Below are 21,256 nucleotides of genomic sequence, written 5' to 3'. Positions count from 1 at the left end.
TTAATATGAAACAAAAAAGACTGCGGTGGCTGCGTATTGAAAGATTAGTTTTTATGCAAGTAAGGTATAAGTGAGCTTGGAATCTAAAAACATAGCAAGGAATTCTTTCACAATTCTGTTTAAATGTAATCTAGTTAAGACTCTAGTAGGTTAAAACTAAGAACAGTCTTTATCACTAAACAGGAAAACTCAAAGAGCTCTTCAACTGAAACTCTGATGTTCACATGATCATAGAACTTACCGAAGGCGTTCTTGGCGATTACGGGCTCCGACACCAGCGCCTCTCCCACTCCGAACTTGTTTACGGCCATGACGCGGAACACATACTCATTTCCACGCACCAGCTTCCCAACTTTGGCGTAGGTCTGCTCCTGGCAATCCGACACGGTGGACCAAACCACACGGCTGGTCTCACGTCGTTCCACGATGTAATGCGTCACCGGGAAGCCTCCCTGGTCCGACTCCGGCACCGGCTCCCAACTGAACATTATCTGGTCCGCCGTGACGGAGTTGAAGTTGATGAGGCCAGCTGGGGGTCCGGGTTTATCTACAGGAGGGGACATCACATTAATGTGTTGTTCCCTTTCTGTAGTGTGTTTATTAGTGTTAGTGCATGTAAATGGTCTACAAGGCGAAAGGCCCTGTGTTCCCTCCAGAGGGAGTTTCTCTCTGACAAACTCCCCACCACCCTGCCTAAAATGCCTCCATTGGATTGCTATGTTTACTTCCCGAACATGGTGACATCACTATGGAACACTCAGGCTCCTATTGGCTACGATCCAACACATCGTACGTGATAGGCTAAGATCTCTAAGCAGTTGACTAATCACAACAGACTCGGCCAGCTAACCAATCAGAGCAGACTGGGCTCTGGTTTAGGACAGAGGGTGAAAAGAGGCGCTGCAGCACAGACAGTATGAGAAAAACAAAGAGCTTTTTGAACATTAAAGCATGGAGACATGTCTAAGGACAGTGGGTTTCTGCAATTACCGAGGATCTGGATCCTGATGGTGGCGGTCGCTGAACCCAGCACGTTCTTGATCTTGATCTCGTAGGATCCGCTGTCAAAGCGTGCGCCGTCCTTGATGAGAATGGCGGAGGAGTCGGTGGTGCTTTCCACCGACAGCTTGGAGGTTAGAAGCAGCTCCTTCCCGTCCTTCAGCCACTCGATGCTGGGCAGCGGCTGGGCCACGATGCCCACCCGCAGCTTCACAGAGGACCCGGCTTTGTACTGAACCACGTCCAGGAACTCCGGAGGGAGGTCGATGGCTGGGGCGCCTTGAGGGGGCCAGAGGCAAAGATTAAAAGGTGCAAAGAAAAACAGGCCCCAACTCCTCCAAGATTGCAGTATTTGATTTACCTTACATAAAAATAAATACAATATGTGAACAAAATGTAATATCATAGGAAGTCTCACCGCAGGCATCCACGCAGGTGACTGGGCCGGCGATAAGCGAAGGGTTGCTGACGGAGCCCACGGCGTTCTTGGCGTAAACTCTGAATTCGTAGGCCTCGTTCTTGTTAAGGCCGGAGACGGTGAAGCCCATCTCAATGATATTGCTGAAGTTGGCTTTCACCCAGCGGCCGCTGCCAGCATCGCGCCGCTCCACGCTGTAGCCTGTGATCTTGCTGCCGCCATCGTAAGGAGGCCGCAGCCACGCCAGACTAACAGAATTCTTGGTCGTCTCGGTGACATGCACGTTAGCTGGGGGTTCTGCGAAATTAAAGAGGGAAACATGTTCATGAAATCAGATCCTAACTTCATGAAGTCAGCTGTTTTACCCTGGGTACCCAAATACCTGCTGCCGGCTTTCTTTAAGAAAAAAGACGTCAATTAACATCTATTTTACAATGAATGTAAAACAGGTTTTTAAATAAAGGGACTCGTGTTAATCCAGAGGGACAAACATGGTTCCGTTATATTTATAATATTTATATTTATTTATACTGCAGAGAAACCAGGAGAACAGGAAACACTCACCGCAGGCGTCAATGGCCAGCACCTCCTCGGAGGTCTTGCTCATCTTGCCGATGCCGGCGGCGTTCTCTGCAGCCACCTTGAACTCATAGATGAGTCCAGCGCAGATATTTGTAACGCGCCACTGGTTTCCAGAGATGGCTGTCTTGTTAACCTTCTGCCAGAGGATGCTGCTCCTCTCCTTCATCTGCACATGGTATCCGATCACCGTGCTGCCGCCGTCGTTCACGGGCTCGTTCCAGCATACTGTCAGACTTTCGCGGGACACAAAGCTGAACCATGGTGTGGAAGGAGGCCCAGGGATGGCTGCAGGAGAGGACAGCATTAGTGTTTACTCAGCAACAACCAAAAACCATGCAATCACCCTGTGCACCTCATTATAGATGTAGAACAATTGAAAGGAAGATATTTTTATTTAGGACACGTACTGTATGGCAGCTTGATCATGATGGGCTTTGTGTCGATGTAGTCACTGATTCCATAGCGGTTCTGGGCCCTTATCCTGAACTGGTACTCCTCACCCTTTGTGAGCTTGGTGACCTTAATGGCGCTGCGGGCGATGCTGGTGGACACCTCGGTCCAGGTGGGGGTGCTGGTCTGACGCCTCATGACGGTGTAGTTGGTGACGGGACTGCCACCGTCATACTCGGGACATGCCCATTTCAGACAGACCGTGGTCTCGCTAACCTCTCCCACCTCCACTGGGCCGATGGGGGGCCCGGGGTGGTCCAGGACTACGAAAATTAAGAAGATCTTGGTGGTGCCGCCAGCGTTGGAAGCAGTGACTTCGTACCTGCCAGCGTCGCTGGAGATGCTTTCATTCAGGGTGATGATCAGACTGTCGGGGGTGACTTCTGTCAGCAGCCTCTTGGAGGCCTTGATCTGTAAGTTGTTCTTCGACATGGTGACCTTAGGGGTGGGCCGGCCGCTGAGAGGAAGCTCAAAGGTAAGGTCCGATCCCGCTTTCACATAAACCGTGTTCTTAGGGTAGTTCTTCAGGTCAAACTCTGGAGCCTCTGTGGAGAACATGAGACAGCAAAGAGGTGAGTGATGTCAGCGTCATAGTGGAAAACTTTACAAAGACATACAATTGTTTCCATTGATAATAAATTACTAATAGTAACGTTTTAGTGAAGACAGTACCGTGTATTTCCTTGACGATGACGGGTACGATCATCTCCTTGGCTTCGCCGAGGCCGGCGTGGTTCTCGGCGCGCACTCTGAAGTAGTACTCGCCGCACTCCCTCAGGCTCTTGATGGTGTGCGTGAGGGTTTTCACCGTGGCACACTTCACCCACTTGGTCTGACCCTTCTCCAGGGCGTCAATCAGGTAACCTGTGACCCTGCTGCCGCCGTCATACTCTGGACGTGTCCAGGCAATTGTCACACTGTCCTTGGTGATGTTTGCAACTCCAAGTTTCGTGGGAATGCTGGGCACCTCTGTAACAGAGAGCAGCACACTTGATTAAGCATGCATTACATAGAGGTGTTCTCATTATTGATGATAAATACATATATTAATGGTTTGATCTAAATATTGTAAAAGACTAGGAAAAATGTCCATCCCAGTTTCTCAAAGGACAAGGTGACAAGGTGATGTCTTGAAAAGACCAAATATGCTCATTCAATTCCAATAAAAGCAGCAAGAAACGTTACTTTTTCCATTTTCAAAAAAATGTAGATTATTTTGCTATCATTTTTAAATGCCTTCTTTTGTAAAACAATAAAAAAATCAAAGATATGATGAGATATATTCTCAGTTTTGAAAACAGAGAAAAGGAGAATGCTTCAAGTTAAAGAAATGTAATCCTTTACTATAAAATAAAACATATTTGAAGGCATGAAATCAGCATTTCTACATTTGAAGATTGGTTCATATTTTACCTGTGATCTTGGTTCCAGCCTTGGCCTCCTGAGGGACGCCCAGGCCGTGCTCGTTCTCCCCGATGACTCTGAAGTAGTACATGGCGCCCTCTTGCAGGTCCTCCACCTTGTATGTCAGCGCATGGCAGTTGCTGGTCACAGTGACCCAAGCCTTCTTACTGGCCTCACGTTTTTCAACATAGTAGGCCTTCACTGCGTCTCCGCCATCGTTCTCTGGAGCTTCCCAGGTGAGGGTCGCAGAGTCCCTGGTCACTGCCGACACTTTGACATTGACCGGGGGTCCAGGAGAGTCCAGCACCTGGACCACCATGGGCAATGTTGCTGCTCCCAGCGGAGATTCAATAGTAACACAATACTCTCCCGAGTCATTCCTGGTTGCCTTCTCAAGGGTGAGTGAAGTGCTGGAGTCTATGGATTCGATAGTTCCTCTGACCTTCAGATCAACACCCTCCTTGGACCACTCCACTGACGGCACAGGTTTCCCCTTGAATGGTACCTTGAGAGTGAACGCAGTGCCATGCTTGACAATGAGTACTTTACGCAGCTCAATGTCGACGTCAAACGATGGCTCTGTGGTTCTGTCCATCGCTGTAGCTGGATCTGAATACAGGCTGCGTGCACTGTTGCCAACTTTGTTTATTGCCTTGACACAGAATTCATATTCTGTATCTGTCTTCAGTCCGCTGATGGTGAACTCCAAGCTCTTGGTTAGAGGGATGGCTTCAACCCATCTTGCCAGTTCCTCTGGGGATTCTGGTACCTCTTCTTCCTCTTCCTCCTCATACTCATATTCATCCTCCTCTTCTTCTGGCACCTCTGGCTCTGGTTTGTGGACATACTCTCTGTATTCTACAGTGTATCCAAGGACAGGAGCCCCACCATCATCTTGTGGTGGTTTCCAGACGATGGACACACTGTCCTTCTTTGAACTGACCGTCTTCGGCTTGGTTGGGCGAGAGGGAACAACCAGAGCATCCAAGGCTCTGAATGTGGCTGATTGCTCACTGGGAGGACTGAGACCAGCAGCGTTTTCAGCTAAGACTCTGAAGTCGTACTCACAACCCTTGCGCAGTTTGGTTGCTACTGTGGTACAATTCACAACTAGATCTCTGTTCACACGGACCCAACGCATGCCGGTTTTCTCGCGGCGCTCAATCACGTATCCACTGATGGGGCTGCCTCCATCGCTGGCTGGCTTGCACCAGGTGAGGGTCATTGTAGTTCCAGTAATGTCAGTGACATCCACGCCAGTTGGAGCAGAGGCAACGGTGTATGGATCTGTTATCATCACAGCATCACTGTCCAGAGTCTCTCCAAGGCCGTGCTTGTTGACAGCCATAACCCTGAAGATGTATTCGTTGCCCTTGAGCAGTCCTGTGACTTTGAGGTATGTTTTTGTGACGTCTCCCTTCACCACTGTCCACGCCAAACGACTGGTCTCACGCTTCTCAACAACGTAATGCGTGATGTCAGCCCCGCCGGCTTCCTGAGGAGGACCCCATGAAAGAGTGCACGCATCGGCTGTGAGACCTGTGATCTGAAGAGGTCCTGCTGCTGGTCCAGGCTTATCCAGAATCACACAGTTTATTGGTATGGTGACTGTGCCACCGATATTCTTCAGAGTGAGAACATACTGCCCAGAATCTCTTCTTACGCTATCCTTCACAATGAGGCAAGTGCTGGTATCTGTTGAAACAATCTGGATCCTAGCTCTCAGCTCAATCTCTTTGCCATCCTTGGTCCAGCAAACGACAGGAGCTGGACGTCCAGCAAGGTCAGCATTTATCTTCAGAGTCTCTCCTGCTTTCACAAGCAAAGCTTCCCTGTACTTGACATCCATCATAATTCTTGGTGGATCCACATCTGCCTTGACAGTGATGGGACCGGTGGTGTCTGACGGTCCACTGAACAATCCAGCTGCATTCTTAGCAATGACCCGGAAGTCATACTGGCTGTCCTCTGTAAGTCCTGTCGCGTCATAGTGGGTCTCAGGCACATTGGTGAAGTTGCATCTGGTCCAGCGTCCTTCTGGAAGATCTCTGCGCTCAATGGTGTAGCCCATAACCTTGGCTCCTCCATCATACTCTGGCTTCTCCCAGGACAAGGAGACAGATGTTCTGGTGACAGCAGTGACCACAGGTGTGCCAGGAGGATCACATGGATCTCTAGCTGCTACAGCTTCACAGGCCTTGCTGACTTTACCGATGCCGGCAATATTTTCAGCATAGAGACGGTACTCATACATCATGCCCTCTTCAATGCCATTGACTTTGAATTCTGTATCTTTGATCATTCCTCTATTCAACTTTGCCCAAATGATGCTAGTACGCTCTTTCCTTTCCAGGTGGTAGCCCACAACAGGGCTGCCGCCGTCATTGACTGGCTCATTCCATGTCACCAGCATGTAAGACTTGGTGGCCAATTTCACTATTGGTGTAGAAGGAGGTCCAGGCTGTTTGAAGCTGTACTGAGCAGTGATTCCCGGTGTATCCAGATATCCACTCTTTCCATAACGGTTGAGAGCATAAATGCGGAATTGGTATTCTGCTCCATGTGTCAGGCGGCCAGCCTTGAAGGATGTTCTAGCAACATTACTTGCGACCATCTGCCATTCTTGTGTGTTTGTGTCTCTCTTCTCTACAATGTAGTTACTGATGGAGCAGCCACCATCATAATCCGGCGGAGACCAGGACAGTGTGATGCTGTCTGATGTCACCGCATCCAACTTAAAAGCTTTAGGTGGACTTGGTTTATCAAGGACAACCACTCCAATGTCTGATTTGACAGTTCCTCCTGTGTTTGCAAGGGTGATTTCATACTTGCCAACGTGTTCTTTGCAAGCTTCTTTGATGATTATTTTGGATGAAGTTGCGGTGTTAAGGATGGTCAGTGACGATGTTTGCTTCAAAGGAAGGCTGTCCTTCTTCCAGGATACAACAGGTTTTGGTCTGCCTCTCACTGGAACCTCAAGGGTGAGGTCGCTTCCAGCCTTCACACTGTATGTGTTAAACAGTAAGTGGATAGATGGTTCAATTGCAACATCCTTTGCAACCACAGGCAAGCCCAGATCCTTTGGCTCACTCTTTCCCTTCTCATTGATTGCAACCACCCTGAATAGATAGGCTTCATTAGGACTCAGATTAGAAACGGTGGCTTCAGGCACCTTGACAGTGCACGCTGTGCCCCATTTATCTCCACTCTTAGGCTTGAATTCTACATTATAGCACATTACTTTGCTTCCTCCATCATGAGCAGGTTTGTCCCATACCAAGGTCACACTGGTCTTAGTCTGATCTACAAGAGTAACCTTGTTTGGTGGCAGCGGCACCTCAGACACTTTGAGTTCTTTCGTTTCTACCGACTGTCCCTGGCCATATTTATTCACGGCACAGACTCTGAAGAAGAAAATGCCACCTTCAGGCAACTCCTCAATCTTGAATGAGTTTGTCAAGCAGTTGCTGGTGACAGTAGTGTATGCCTTCCTGACAGACTCTCTCTTCTCAACAATGTAGTTTGTGATTTTAGAGCCCCCATCAGTGAGGGGTGTATCCCAGGCAAGAGTCACTGAATCCTTCTTGAGCTCCTTCACTGAGAAGCTTGTGGGTGCACTTGGTGTGTCCAAAATTCTCACTGCAACAATGGCAGACTTTTCACCACTGCTGTTCTCCAGTGTCAGTGAGTATTTGCCACTGTCAAAGCGATTAACATTGTCAATGACAAGCATGGTGTATGAGCTGGTGGTGTCAATAACAGCACGGTCGATGAGAGCACCATCAACCTTCTCCCACTTCACAGCAGGTTCAGGCCGTCCTCTAATGGCAACAAACAGACGCAGAGTTCCTCCTGCACGAACAGAAACCACCTTTCTGAGATCAGCATCCAGCTCAATCTCTGGTGCTTCCACTCGGTCAGAAGTGACCACAGTACCGTGGACGTTTGCAGCCTCGCCCACTCCCTCTGAGTTGATGGCACAGACACGGAACTGGTACTCTCCACCTTCCTTCACATCTGTGATAGTGAGCTTAGTGGCTTGTGTGCCAGTTGGTGGAGTGCACATGGTCCATTCCTTTTCAACTGGTGCCTCTATGGCTGGCGCTACTTCTGCCTCCTCGGTTGATTCAGGCTCTGGTGTGTACTCCCGCATTTCAACAATGTAACCCTTTACATAGGCCCCACCATCAAAGTCAGGTTTGCCCCAGGTTAGCGACACAGAAGACTTGGTGAAGTCTGTCACCTTAGGATGATGTGGAGGTCCAGGTGGTGTGAGGGAATCACAAGCTCTGTAGAGCAGGGACAACTCACTGAGGTCTCCCATTCCAGCCTCATTCTCAGCTGCAATACGGAACTCGTAGAAGTGGTCCGTCATCAGACCCGTGACCTTGAAGTGGTTGTCGGTCAGCTTTTGTCTGTTGCATTTTGTCCACCTTACACTATCTTTGTCACGCTTTTCAAGGTGGTAGGTGTCAATTTCAGCTCCACCAGTCTGCTCTGGAGGAGTCCAAGTCAGAACAATCGAGTCCTTTGTGATCTGACCTCCTTCTGGAGTTCCAGGAGCACTGGGGGGCTTGTAAGGATTGCATGCAATAATGGGTTCACTCTCAAGACAATCTCCAACACCATATTTGTTGACTGCCTTCACTCTGAAAATGTATTCATTTCCAGGGAGCAGATTCTTTAGTTTATGGAATGTACCCTTGACACTCTGTGCAGCCACTGTCCAGGACAACTTGCTGGTCTCTCTCTTCTCCAAGATATAGTGAGTGATACTAGCCCCACCATCCAGAGTTGGTTCAGACCAGGCAAGGGTGCACCTGTCAGCCATGATTCCTGTCACTGTCATGGGTCCAGGGGGTGGACCTGGTTTATCAAGGACTTTGACAGTGATAGGGAAGATTTTTGTACCGCCCGGATTTTTGAGGACGAGGTCATAGTGGCCACTGTCAAGCTTGGTGACATCTTTAATGGTAATGGCTGCACGTTTCAGTGTAGTCTTCACTTCAATGCGCAGGGCTTTTAGCATTTCCTTGCCCTCTTTTAGCCAGGCAACACCAGGAATTGGTTTTCCATAGATGTCTGCATCAAGAACCAGTGTTCACCTGCATTGATAACAATGGCATCCTTGTATTTGGGATCCATTGAGGCCCTTGGTGGTTCAATTTCATCAGTAGCAGTAATAGGTCCAGAGCTATCGGATGGCTCGCTGAAGACTCCGGCTGCATTTCTTGCAATAACTCTGAATTCATATTGCTCACTCTCCGTCAAGCCAGTGACGGTGTACTCTGTCTCGACTATATTTGTGAAATTAGCTCTGACCCAGCGCTTCTCATCGGAGGCAAGATCCTTCCTTTCCACAATATATCCATTTACTTTGCTGCCACCATCATACTCAGGCTTGGTCCACTGAATCTTTATTATGGTTTTAGAGATAGTAACAGCTTCGGGAGCACCAGGAGGGTCACATGGGTCGCGAGCAACAAAGGACTCAGACACTTTACTGCACCTGCCAATGCCAACAATATTTTCACCATAAACTCTGAATTCATATCCAATACCCTCCTCAAGATTGCTGATCTTGAACTGAGTATCAGTGATAAGAATCTTGTTCAGTTTGTTCCACATGATGCTGCTTCTCTCTTTGCTTTCTAGATGGTACCCAATGACTGTACTTCCACCATCATTGACAGGCTCATTCCACTCAATGATCATCATTTCCTTTGTTGCAGATTGGACACGTGGTGTCCCTGGAGGCCCTGGTGGTTTGTATGGATATTGAACCACGATGGACTTTGAATCCAGAGATGCACCCTTTCCATATCTGTTTTCAGCTATGATTCTGAACTGGTATTCTGCACCAGTCTTCAGCTTAGTGATCTTTATTGCTGTTCTTGCAAGCTGTGTGGTGACTGACTGCCATGTTTGGGTGGTGGTGTCTCTCTTTTCCACTATATAGCCCTTCACCTGGCATCCACCCATGTACTCTGGTGGCTCCCATGCGAGGTGGACAAAGGTGTTGCTTACTTCCACAACCTTCACAGGACCTTTAGGTTGACCAGGCTTGTCAAGGACGATTATAGACACATCCTGAGTGATGCTGCTAATAGCATTGGTTGCTTTGATGGAATATTTGCCAAAGTCCTCCTTGCATGCTTCGGTAATCTTAATTCCAATTATTGTTTGTGTGTTTATCACATTTACTCTGGATGTTACATTCAAAGGTTGACCGTCCTTGGTCCAGGAGACTTGAGGTTTGGGTCTGCCAAGCAAAGGGAACTCTAACCTCAGGTCTTTTCCAGCTAACACACTGTAGGTGTTGAATTGCATTTTAATGCTTGGCTCCATAGTCATGTCACTGGCAACAATAGGCGCAGCAAGAGCTATGGGCTCACTTTTTCCCTTCTCATTATAAGCAATGATACGGAAGAAGTATTCTGCTCCTGATGTTAGGCCTTTGACTGTGCCGTCACATGTCTTTGTATTTGTTGCGACTCCCCACTTGTCTGTACCCTTCGGTTGCATCTCAATCAGGTAGCCTCCTATTCTACTGCCTCCATCATGCTCAGGTTTCTCCCAGGCCAGAGAGACTGTGGCTTTGGTGACATCAGTGATAGAGATTTTTCCAACAGGCAGTGGTACCTCGGAGGCCTTGAAAGCTGCCTTTGTTTCAATAGACGAGCCAATTCCGAAATCATTCTCAGCCATGACTCTGAAGTAGTACATGGCACCTTCAATCAAGTTATCCACTTTGAAGGTTGTTGATGTGCATTTTGTAGACACATTTGCATATGCCTTTCTGGTTGATTCACGTTTGTCGATGACATAGTTCTTTACTTTGGAACCTCCATCAATCAGTGGGGCCTCCCATACAAGAGTGACAGAGTCCTTTCTAATGTCTTGAACAGCAAGTTTCAATGGAGCGCTGGGTGTATCCAGGACTTTAACTGAAACCATCTCAGACACAGTCCCACTGCTGTTTGTGAGACTCAATGAGTACTTTCCAGAGTCATTCCTGTCACATGAGTCAATGGACAACTGCGTGAAGTTCTGAGCTTTCTCAACCACCGCTTTTTCAGTCAAGTTTTCCTCATCCTTAGTCCACTTAACATCAGGTGTTGGCCTGCCCTTGAATGGAATATGGATTCTAACAGATCCACCAGCTTTCACAATGATGCCCTTCCTCAGCTCTGAGTCGAGCAGGATCAGTGGTGGGTCCACCCTTTCCTCTGGTTTAGCTGTTCCAGAGAAAGATGCTGGCTCTCCAACTCCCAATTTGTTCAGAGCACACACCTGGATCTTGTACTCCTGACCCTCGGTCAATTTGGTGATTTCATATTTGTTGACACGCAGGCCAGTGGGGGGAGTAACCATGGTCCATTCCTCCTCTTCAGCCTTGCAGACTTCAACAATGTATCCTTGGATTTCGCTGCCACCATCAGACAGTGGCTTACCCCAGGACACCGAAATAGAGCTCTTTGTGGAGTCACTTACATTCACATATGCCGGTGCACCAGGTTTGTACTTGGGGTCACTGGCCTTGTAGTATGAAGTTGGGAGGCTTGGCTCTCCTGCTCCAACTACATTCTCAGCAGTGACTCTGAACTCATATTCATGGCCCGAGGTTAGGCCTGTAACTCTGAAGGATAGATCAGTGACCTTCTGTCGGTTACATCTGGTCCACTTTATTCCCTGCCGGTCCTTCTTTTCAACAATGTAATTGGTAATCTCACTGCCACCTTCCGTGTCAGGGGCTGACCAAGAGACGGTCATGCCATCATGTGCAATGTTGGTTACTTCTTCCATATGAGGTTGACCAGGAGGAATAAATGGAGTCTTCATGATGACTGCACTAGACAGCAGTGGCTCACTGATGCCATAACCGTTAACCGCCATGACACGGAACATGTATTCATTGCCTTCCAGTAAATTGAGGACTTTGTAGCATGTGTTTTCACAGCTGTTGGAAACAATAGTCCAAGCGAGGCGGCTGGTCTCTCTTCTTTCGATGAGGTAGTTTTTAATAGGACTACCTCCATCATGTAGAGGGGCACGCCATGCCAGTGTGCATTTATCCTCTGCTACTCCTGCGATGTGGAGCGGTCCTTCACATGGGCTGGGCCTGTCCAGGACCACAACCTTGAACGGAATAGTTTCACTGCCAGCGCAGTTTGTCATCTGAAGAGTGTAATCGCCACCATCAACTCTGATAGCGTCCTTAATAACAATCATGGCATGGTTTTCTGTGTTCTTTATCTCCAGCCTGATTGTATTCTCGATTGGTTTTTCACCCTTGAACCACTGGATTGTAGGGGGTGGCTTGCCAGAGACATCTGCGTCTAGCTTGAATGTCTCTCCAGCATTGATTATGATGGTCTTGGTGAATGCAGGGTCGATGGAGAATTTGGGTGCCTCAAACTCATCACTTACAATGATCGGTCCACTGTTGTAGGATGGCTTACTGACCGTGCCGACAGCATTTTTGGCAATGACTCTAAAGTCATACTGGGCATTTTCAGTCAGACCAGTGACAGTGAACTGGGTCTCAATCACATTAGTGAAGTTTGCCCTAACCCACCTGCCCTCTGGCAGATCACGCCTCTCCACTGTATAGCCGGTGATATTACTGCCACCATCATATTCAGGTTTAGTCCATTGGATGACGATGGTGTCTTTGGTCACATGGATCGCCTCTGGGGTGCCAGGAGGATCACATGGGTCACGTGCAACACAGCCCTCTGAGAGCTTACTGCACCTACCAATGCCAACAATATTCTCAGCATACGCTCTGTATTCATACTCAATGCCCTCCTCCAAGGGGTAACTCTTGAAAATAGGCTCATGGATAAGTGTCTTGTTGATCTTGATCCAGAGAATACTGTTCCTTTCTTTCCTTTCGAGATGGTATCCAAGGACAGGACTGCCTCCATCTACGACAGGCTCGTTCCACTCTACAACCTGGTGGTCCCGAGAGAGGGAGGAGACGAAGGGGGTGCCTGGTGGACCTGGCTCTTTGTATGGGTACTTCGCAACAACGGCATGTGAATCCAGACCGTGACTCTTGCCGTAGCGGTTCTGAGCAATGATCCTGAACTGGTACTCAGATCCAGTCTTCAGTCTCGGCACTTTGATGGTGGTTCTTGCCCAGTTGTTGCTGACATTTTCCCATGTCGTGGAAGTAGTATCTCTCTTCTGTACAATGTAGTTCGAAATCTGGCAGCCACCATTGTGTTTTGGTGGATCCCATGAAAGAGTGACAGTCTGTGTTGTGATTTCATCGAACCTCACAGGGCCGAATGGAGGGCCAGGTTTGTCAAGTACAATGATTTCAAGGGATGTGTCCTTCTTTCCAGCTGAGTTAACAAGATTTATACAGTACATGCCACCATCATCACCAGCGGCCTCTTTAATGCTCAGTGTTGTATGTGTTGGTGAGTTGAGAATGTTGACTCTGGTAGTGAACTTCAAAGGAGCCCCATCTTTACTCCAGGAGACTTTCGGCTTGGGTCGTCCAAAGATTGGTACGTCAACATTTAGGTCTTTGCCCATGTTGACACTGTAGCTGCTGAATGCTGGTCGAACATCAGGCTCAAAGACTAGGTCTGTGGTCATCACTGGACCAGAAAGGACTTTGGGGTCGCTCTTTCCCTTATCGTTGATTGCTGTGACTCTGAACAGATACTCATCTCCTGGGTTCAGTTTGGTAACAGTGGTCTCCATTGTCTTAAATGTGTTAACACCATTCCACTTCTCCTGGCCCTTGAGCTGCACCTCAAGCAGGTACTGAGTAACTCTGCTGCCACCATCATACTCAGGCTTCTCCCAGGCCAGAGAGATGCTTGTTTTGGTCTGATCTGTGACAATTAAGTTCTTTGGAGACTGGGGCACCTCTGAGACCTTAAGAGGATCAACAGTTGTGGCAGGCAGGCCGACACCATGTTCGTTCTCAGCAAGGACTCTGAAGTAGTAACTGCAGCCCTCCTGGAGCGGCTCAATCTTCCATGAAAGCTTGTGACAATTTGTTGCAACTGCAGCATATGTCTTCCGTGTACTTTCTCTCTTTTCAATAACATAATTCTTGATCTTGGACCCGCCATCCAACAGAGGTGGCTCCCATGCGAGTGTGACTGACTGGTTGGTAATTTCTTTCACTTTCAAAGCAACAGGAGCACTTGGCGTGTCGAGAACACGGACAACAACAAATGCAGATTTGGTTCCACTGGCGTTCTCTGCAGTGATGGTGTATTTTCCACTGTCATTTCTGCTCATATTGTCAATGACAAGGGATGAGTAACTGCTGGTCACCTCGACCTGAGCCGTCTCTTTAAGTGCAGCTTCATCTTTGTCCCACGTGATGGTAGGAGTAGGCCTGCCTTTGATGGGTATGAACAGTCTAAGGGAAGCTCCGGCTTTAATGGTCACAATCTTTCTCAGTTCTGGGTCAATGTCAAGGTCTGGCTCCTCTGCCCTTTCCTGTGCAATGACAGCTCCAGAGACATCAGCAGGCTCACCAACTCCGACTTTGTTAATAGCACACACTCTAAACTTGTATGCCTGGTTTTCCTTCAGGTTTGCAACTTCAATCTTCGTCTTTTTGATACCAGTTGGTGGTGTGCACATTGTCCATTCCTCGGCAGGGGCATCTGTGGCAGTGGCCTCAGCAACAGGGGCCTCAGCAGGGGCCTCCACTGGCACTGCTGGCTCTGTGGTCGTGCAACGCTCAACAATGTACCCCTCAATGGCACAGCCTCCATCACAGGCGGGCTTGCTCCATGACAGGAACACTGATGTTTTAGATGTGTCCGTCACCTTTGGATTGTGTGGTGGGCCGGGCCTGAAGATGGGATCGAGAGATTTGAAGTAAACAGTGGGGGAGCTTGGCTCTCCAGCACCTACAGCATTCTCAGCTGCAACTCTGAATTCGTAACAATGGCCTTCCAAGAGTCCAGTGACCTTGAAAGTCAAGTCAGTGACTGTTTTCCTGTTACATCTGGTCCATCTGACACCTTCCTTGTCATGTTTCTCAATTATGTATCCGGTGATAGGACTGCCTCCATCCTCTGAAGGAGCCTCCCAGGTCAGCATCATTGAATCTTTTCTAATATCTGAAACTTCTAAGCTCTTGGGTGTTCCAGGGGCTGCATATGGATCCTTGATTGTGACAGCGTTAGACTCCAGTGGTGCACCAACCCCATACTGGTTGACAGCATGGACTCTGAAGATGTACTCGTTTCCTTCCAGGAGCTTAGTAATCTTCAAAAAGGTGGTCTCCACATTGGAGTCGACAACAGTCCAGACTAGCCTGCTTGTCTCTCTCCTCTTCACAATGTAGTGAGAGATCTTGCTGCCACCATCTTGTACTGGAGGTTTCCATGAAAGGCAGCACCGGTCTTTGGTTATTCCTGTTAGTATAAGAGGTCCCTGTGGTTCTCCAGGTTTATCTAGAACAACAACATTGACCTCTATGGCCTTTTCTCCTCCTGGATTCTTCAGCAGCAGAGTGTATTTGCCTCCATCTGTAAGTTTGGCTTCCTTGAAAGATATATAAGCTTTAGTGGGTGTGTTCTTAATTTCTCTATGAATAGTGTTGCCCAGTTCCTGCTCTCCCATCATCCAGTGGACAGAGGGCAATGGTTTTCCATGAACATCTGCATCAATCTTGAAGTTGTCTCCAGCATTAACCACAATAGTCTTTGTGTACTGTGGGTCTATGCTAAGGCTTGGGGGTTCAATCTCATCCCTGGCAGTGATGGGGCCAGTGCTGTAAGAGGGCATACTGAAAACACCAGCAGCGTTTCTAGCAATAACACGGAACTCATACTGGTTGTCCTGCACAAGTCCAGTTGCAACGTATTCTGTCTCAATGACGTTGGTGAAGTTAGCCTTCAGCCAGCGACCTTCAGGAAGCTCCTTCTTTTCCACAATGTAGCCTGTGACCTTTGAACCACCATCATATTCAGGCTTAGTCCAAACGATGGTAATGGAGTCCTTACCGATCTTTGTTGCCTCTGGGGTGCCAGGGGGATCGCAAGGATCTCTGGCAACACGTCCCTCAGACACTTTGCTCATTTTTCCTATTCCAACAATGTTTTCAGCATAAACTCTGTATTCATACTCCATACCTGGTTCCAGATCACTGGTCTTGAAGGTTTGGTCAGTAATCAGAGACTTGTTCAGTTTCACCCAAAGGATGCTGTTTCTCTCCTTGCGTTCGAGATGGTAGCCTAAGATTGTGCTTCCACCATCGTTAACAGGTTCATTCCAGACCACCACCATGCTGTCCTTGGTGCAGACTGCAATGTTGGGTGTTCCTGGGGGTCCTGGGAGCTTGTATGGGTATTGAGCCACAATACACTCTGAGATAAGAACAGGGCCTTTTCCATATCTGTTTTCTGCTGTTATTCTAAACTGATACTCAGAGCCCGTCTTCAACCTGCCTGCCTTGATTTTGGTTCTTGCAAGATTAGGTGATACAACCATCCAAGCAGTTGTGGATGTGTCTCTCTTTTCCACAATGTAGTGTTTGATGGTGCAACCACCATCATACTCTGGTTTGCTCCAGGCAATGGTTGCACTATCAGAAGTGACCTCCTCCACCTTAACAGGACCGCCAGGCTGACCTGGTTTGTCAAGTACAACAATACAGATGTCTGCTGTTGCTTCTCCTGCTGTGTTCTTTAATGTGATGTGGTACTTTCCAACATCATCTCTAGTAGCTTCTTTTATGTTGAGCTTCAGCATTGTCTCAGTTCCGCCAAAGTTGACTCTGGTTGTCCTCTTCATAGGCTCACCATCTTTAACCCAGGAGACCTCTGCTTTGGGACGTGCAACTACTGGGACTTCTACAGTCAGGTTTTCTCCCGCCAACACACTGAATGTGTTGAACAGCATTTTGGTAGAAGGTGCAATCACAAGATCTTTTACGATCACAGGGACACCAATTTGACGTGGGTCACTTGTTCCCTTCTCATTTCTCGCTGCCACACGGAACATGTACTCTTCACCTTCATTGAGTCCTTTAATAGTAGCTTCTGTTTCCTGTACAATGACAGACGGGCTCCACTTATCCGCACCCTTGGGCTGGATCTCAACAACATAACAGCCAACTCTGCTGCCACCATCGTGCACTGGTTTATCCCAGGCAAGGGTTACACTGGTCTTGGTGACATCCTTAAGAGTGATCTTGCCAGGTGGCTGTGGTTTTTCAGACACTTTAACTGATTCACCAGACTCAATGGGAAGACCAATGCCATATTCATTCTCAGCCAGAACTCTGAAGTAATAGTTGCATCCTTCCAGAAGCTGGCCTACTGTGAAGGTAGTGCTATGGCAGTTAGAGTTAACTGTGGCATATGCTTTCCTTGTGGACTCACGTTTTTCAACAATATAGTTCTTAATTTTAACTCCTCCATCATTCACCGGTGGCTCCCAGGTCAGAGTGACAGATTCGTTTGTTACAGTTGTAATCTTCAGATTCTGTGGGGCACTGGGTGTGTCAAGCACACAGACCTGGACTGTGACTGTCTTGGAGCCAGACTCGTTTTCAACTGTAAGGTTGTACTTTCCACTGTCAAATCTATTGACATTTTCAACAACGAGTGACGTGTATGATGTTGTGCTGTCAATGGTTGCCCTCTCAACACGCTCCCCATCTCCCTTGGTCCATGAAGCCGTAGGAGCTGGTCGGCCTCTGATGGGCACAAACAGTCTGAGTGAGCAGCAAGCTCTCAGTCTGACAACCTTGCGGAGCTCAGCATCCAAATCAATCTCAGGTGGAAGGAGCCTGTCCTCTGCCTTGGCATTGCCAGGTACAGATGCTGCCTCTCCAATGCCTTCACTGTTGATGGCAGATATGTTAATCATGTACTCCTGGTTCTCCTTCAGGTTAATAATGGTGAATGAAGTGGCAAGGAGTCCTTCTTTGGGTGTCACAATGCTCCATTCTTCCTCTTCCTGTTTTTCAGATGGGATGCAGGTCTCCACAATGTAGCCAGTGACATCAGAGCCTCCATCATACACAGGCTTGTTCCAGGCCACAGTGATCGAAGACTTGGATGTGTCCAAGATTCTGGGGTTGCATGGGGCCCCGGGTGCATACAGCACATCAGTGGCCTTGTAGAAGGGACTTGAGGCACTTGGCGGGCTCACCCCGGCAATATTCTCAGCAATAATTCTGAATTCATACTCATGTCCAACAACAAGGCCTGTTGCCTTGAACTGTAGATCTTTAACCTTCCTCTTGTTGCATTTGACCCAGCGGAGGCCTATCCGGTCTTTCCTTTCAATGTTGTAGTTGATGATGGGAGATCCACCATCACTCTTTGGCGCCTGCCACATAACAAACATTGAATCTTTAGTGATAGCCGTCACCTCAGGATTTGCTGGAGCCTCTGGAACCACATATGGGTTGTCTGCAATGGTGGGTTCTGAATCAAGACACTCGCCAATTCCATACTTGTTCACTGCCATAACTCTGAAGATGTATTCATTTCCTTTCAGCAGCTTGGTCACCTTGTACTGTGTAACTTGCAGGTCTGACACCACATTGGTCCAAACGAGTCTGCTTGACTCGCGCTTCTCAATCACGTAACCTTCTATCTTGGCACCTCCATCATCTGCAGGTGGAGCCCAGGTGAGAATACAGTTCTCAGCGGTAACATCAGACACCTCCAGAGGTCCTCCAGGTGGTCCAGGTCTGTCAAGTACTTTAACCTTGAAGATGTGCTTAGCAAATCCACCAACATTAGTGGCAGTCAAAACAAATTCTCCTCCATCTGCTCTGATAGAGTCCTTGTTGGTCAGAAGCGTAGTTAGTTCTGTAAACTTGACGTCCAGTTTCATCGTGTTCTCAACCTCCTTTCCATCCTTGGTCCAAACCATGGATGGAGTTGGTTGACCGGCTATGTCAGCATCAAGCTTGAAGGACTCTCCTGCCTTCAACAGAATAACATCCTTAAAGATGGCATCAACCATTATGCGTGGCTCAATGATGTCGTCTTTGCAGGTGATTGGGTCTGAGTGATCAGAGGGAAGGCTCACTGCCCCGGCTAAGTTTCTGGCTATAACACGGAACTCATAGGAGGCCTCCTGAGTCAGTCCGCTGACAGTGAAGGTAGTGTCTGTGATATTGGTGAAGTTGGCTCTCATCCAGCGGCCAGCCGGCAGTTCCTTCTTCTCCACCGTATAGCCGGTGATTTTGAAACCACCGTCGTACTCAGGCTTTGTCCACTGAATGGTGATGACATTTTTGTTGACAAAGATGGGCTCCGGCATACCTGGAGGGTCAACAGGGTCCAAGGCCAGGATGGCTTCTGAGGCCTTGCTCGGCTTACCAATTCCAGCCATGTTTTCAGCCATGACACGAAACTCATAGGCAGCACCGTCTTCAAGCCCGCTGGATTTAAAGAGGTTTCCTTTCACAAGAGTCTTGCTGATCTTCTGCCACACGATGCTGCTTCTCTCTTTCCTCTCAACATGATAACCGATCACTTCATTTCCACCATCAACCACAGGCTCATTCCATCCAACTGTGATTGAGTCCTTGGTAAATGCAACAACACCTGGAGTACCTGGAGGACCAGGTACTTTGAATGGATAGGCAGCCACCACAGCATTTGAGGTGATGGGAGGTCCAACACCATATCTGTTCTTAGCCTTGACTCTGAACTGGTACTCTGATCCAGTGGTCAGACGAATGGCTTTGAACACTGTGCGGATGATAGTGGAGGACAGCTCAATCCAGGTTTGGGAAGTTGTGTCTCTGATCTCAACCACATAGTTGTTGATGGGAACACCCCCGTCATTCTCAGGAGTTTCCCATGCAAAGACACAATAGGTACGAGATATCTCAACAATGTTAATTGGACCCTTTGGAGGTCCGGGTACATCGTGAACCTTGACAATGATGTTGTCCGTCACAGAGCCAACAATGTTCTTTCCCGTCATGGTGTAGAGCCCGCTGTCAGCTCTGGTGCATTCACCAATGCTGAGAATGACTGTAGCAGCGGTTGTTTCAACACTGGTTCTCTGTTTGAGCTTCAGGGCTGCGCCATCCTTTTGCCAAGTAATAGTCGGTCTAGGACGTCCCATAACTGGAATTTCAACCTTGATGTCGTCTCCCGCCTTGGCAATGATAGTTTTCTGACATACACCACGCAGGTCAAACTCAGGCAGGGAGGTAGAGTCCTTCACCTGGATTGCTTTGCTCTCACGTGGTGCACTTCTGCCGGAGTGGTTGACAGCCATGACACGGAAGAAGTACTCCTCCAACTCATTAAGACTCTTCACTGTGAAGTCCATGGTCTTCACTGCCGTCACATGTGCCCACTGATCAGTTCCCTTCTTTTTGGCTTCAAGGACATATCCTGTAACTCTACTTCCACCATCGTGCTTGGGTTTGGTCCAAGCCAAGCTAACAGAGTTCTTGGTGATGTCAGTAGGTATGATACTCTGTGGAGGCGTTGGTGCCTGTGATGCACGAATTGGATCAGCTGTCTCCACCGACTCACCGATGCCATACTCGTTCTCAGCAGACACTCTGAAGTAGTACTCACAGCCTTCACCCAGTTCACTGATCTTCACTGAGGTGGTTGGGCAATGTGTGATAACTGTAGCAAAAGCCTTGCGCGTTGATTCTCTCTTTTCAATGATGTAGTTAGTGATCTTTGCTCCTCCGTCGATGAGAGGCATCTCCCACTGAAGAGTAATGTTGTCCTTTTCAATCTTGAGAGGTTTCAGGTTCAATGGGGGTCCAGGTGAATCCAGGACCCTCACATTTATGTCGGCAGTCTTCTTTCCAGCAGAGTTTTCCAGGGTGAGCTCGTATTTACCGGCATCGATCCTTGAGCTCTCAGGGATGATCAGCATAGTGAAGGACTCGGTGGTGTCAATGACTGCCCGCAAGACAGGACCTCCCTCCTTAGTCCAGGTGACGCTGGGTGAAGGACGTCCCTTAATAGGCACAAAGAGGCGGATGGAGCAGCCAGCCCTGACGACCAGGGTTCTTCTCATCTCCATATCCAGCTCTAAACCCGGTTCAGTTTCACGCTCCACAATCTCCATCAGCTCCAGAGTCTCCGCAGGTTCCCCGGCTCCCTTAGCGTTCACAGCGCTAATTCTGAAGTGGTACTTTGCACCGGTCTCCAGCCCGGGAACAACAAACTCTGTGATCCTCAGTGGAGATGAGGGGGTGTCTCTAACCCATTCTTCTGTCCCTTTTTTCTTGTGCTCAATCACATAACCAGTGACTTCCAATCCTCCGTTGTCCAGGGGTTTGCCCCAGTTCAGAGTGGCAGTGGTGTTGGTCGTGTCTGTGACTCTTGGATTGACTGGAGGTCCGGGCACATCTGCCAGGGATAAAGGATGTGGTTAGTGTCTTTAAAAACTAATGATGCGATCTAAAAT

General features: G+C 48.4%; 1 protein-coding gene across 1 annotated transcript in view; it reads right to left on the bottom strand.

Annotated features, from left to right (window-relative positions):
- Window positions 1-21,256, bottom strand: part of LOC134867389 (titin-like) — a 184,009-nt gene that overhangs the window by 25,265 nt on the left and 137,488 nt on the right. Inside the window, 9 exon segments of the mRNA XM_063887927.1 lie at window positions 242-547; window positions 991-1,278; window positions 1,418-1,714; window positions 1,982-2,284; window positions 2,407-2,994; window positions 3,122-3,418; window positions 3,863-4,604; window positions 4,698-8,953; window positions 8,956-21,198. Of these exon segments, the coding sequence (XP_063743997.1) occupies window positions 242-547; window positions 991-1,278; window positions 1,418-1,714; window positions 1,982-2,284; window positions 2,407-2,994; window positions 3,122-3,418; window positions 3,863-4,604; window positions 4,698-8,953; window positions 8,956-21,198 (19,320 nt within the window).

The sequence above is a fragment of the Eleginops maclovinus genome, chromosome 7 (genome assembly GCF_036324505.1).
Source record: "Eleginops maclovinus isolate JMC-PN-2008 ecotype Puerto Natales chromosome 7, JC_Emac_rtc_rv5, whole genome shotgun sequence".
In the NCBI taxonomy this organism is placed as follows: Eukaryota; Metazoa; Chordata; class Actinopteri; order Perciformes; family Eleginopidae; genus Eleginops; species Eleginops maclovinus.
The sequence above is the reverse complement of the archived record's forward strand: the minus strand, read 5'-3'. Positions and strand labels throughout refer to the sequence as shown.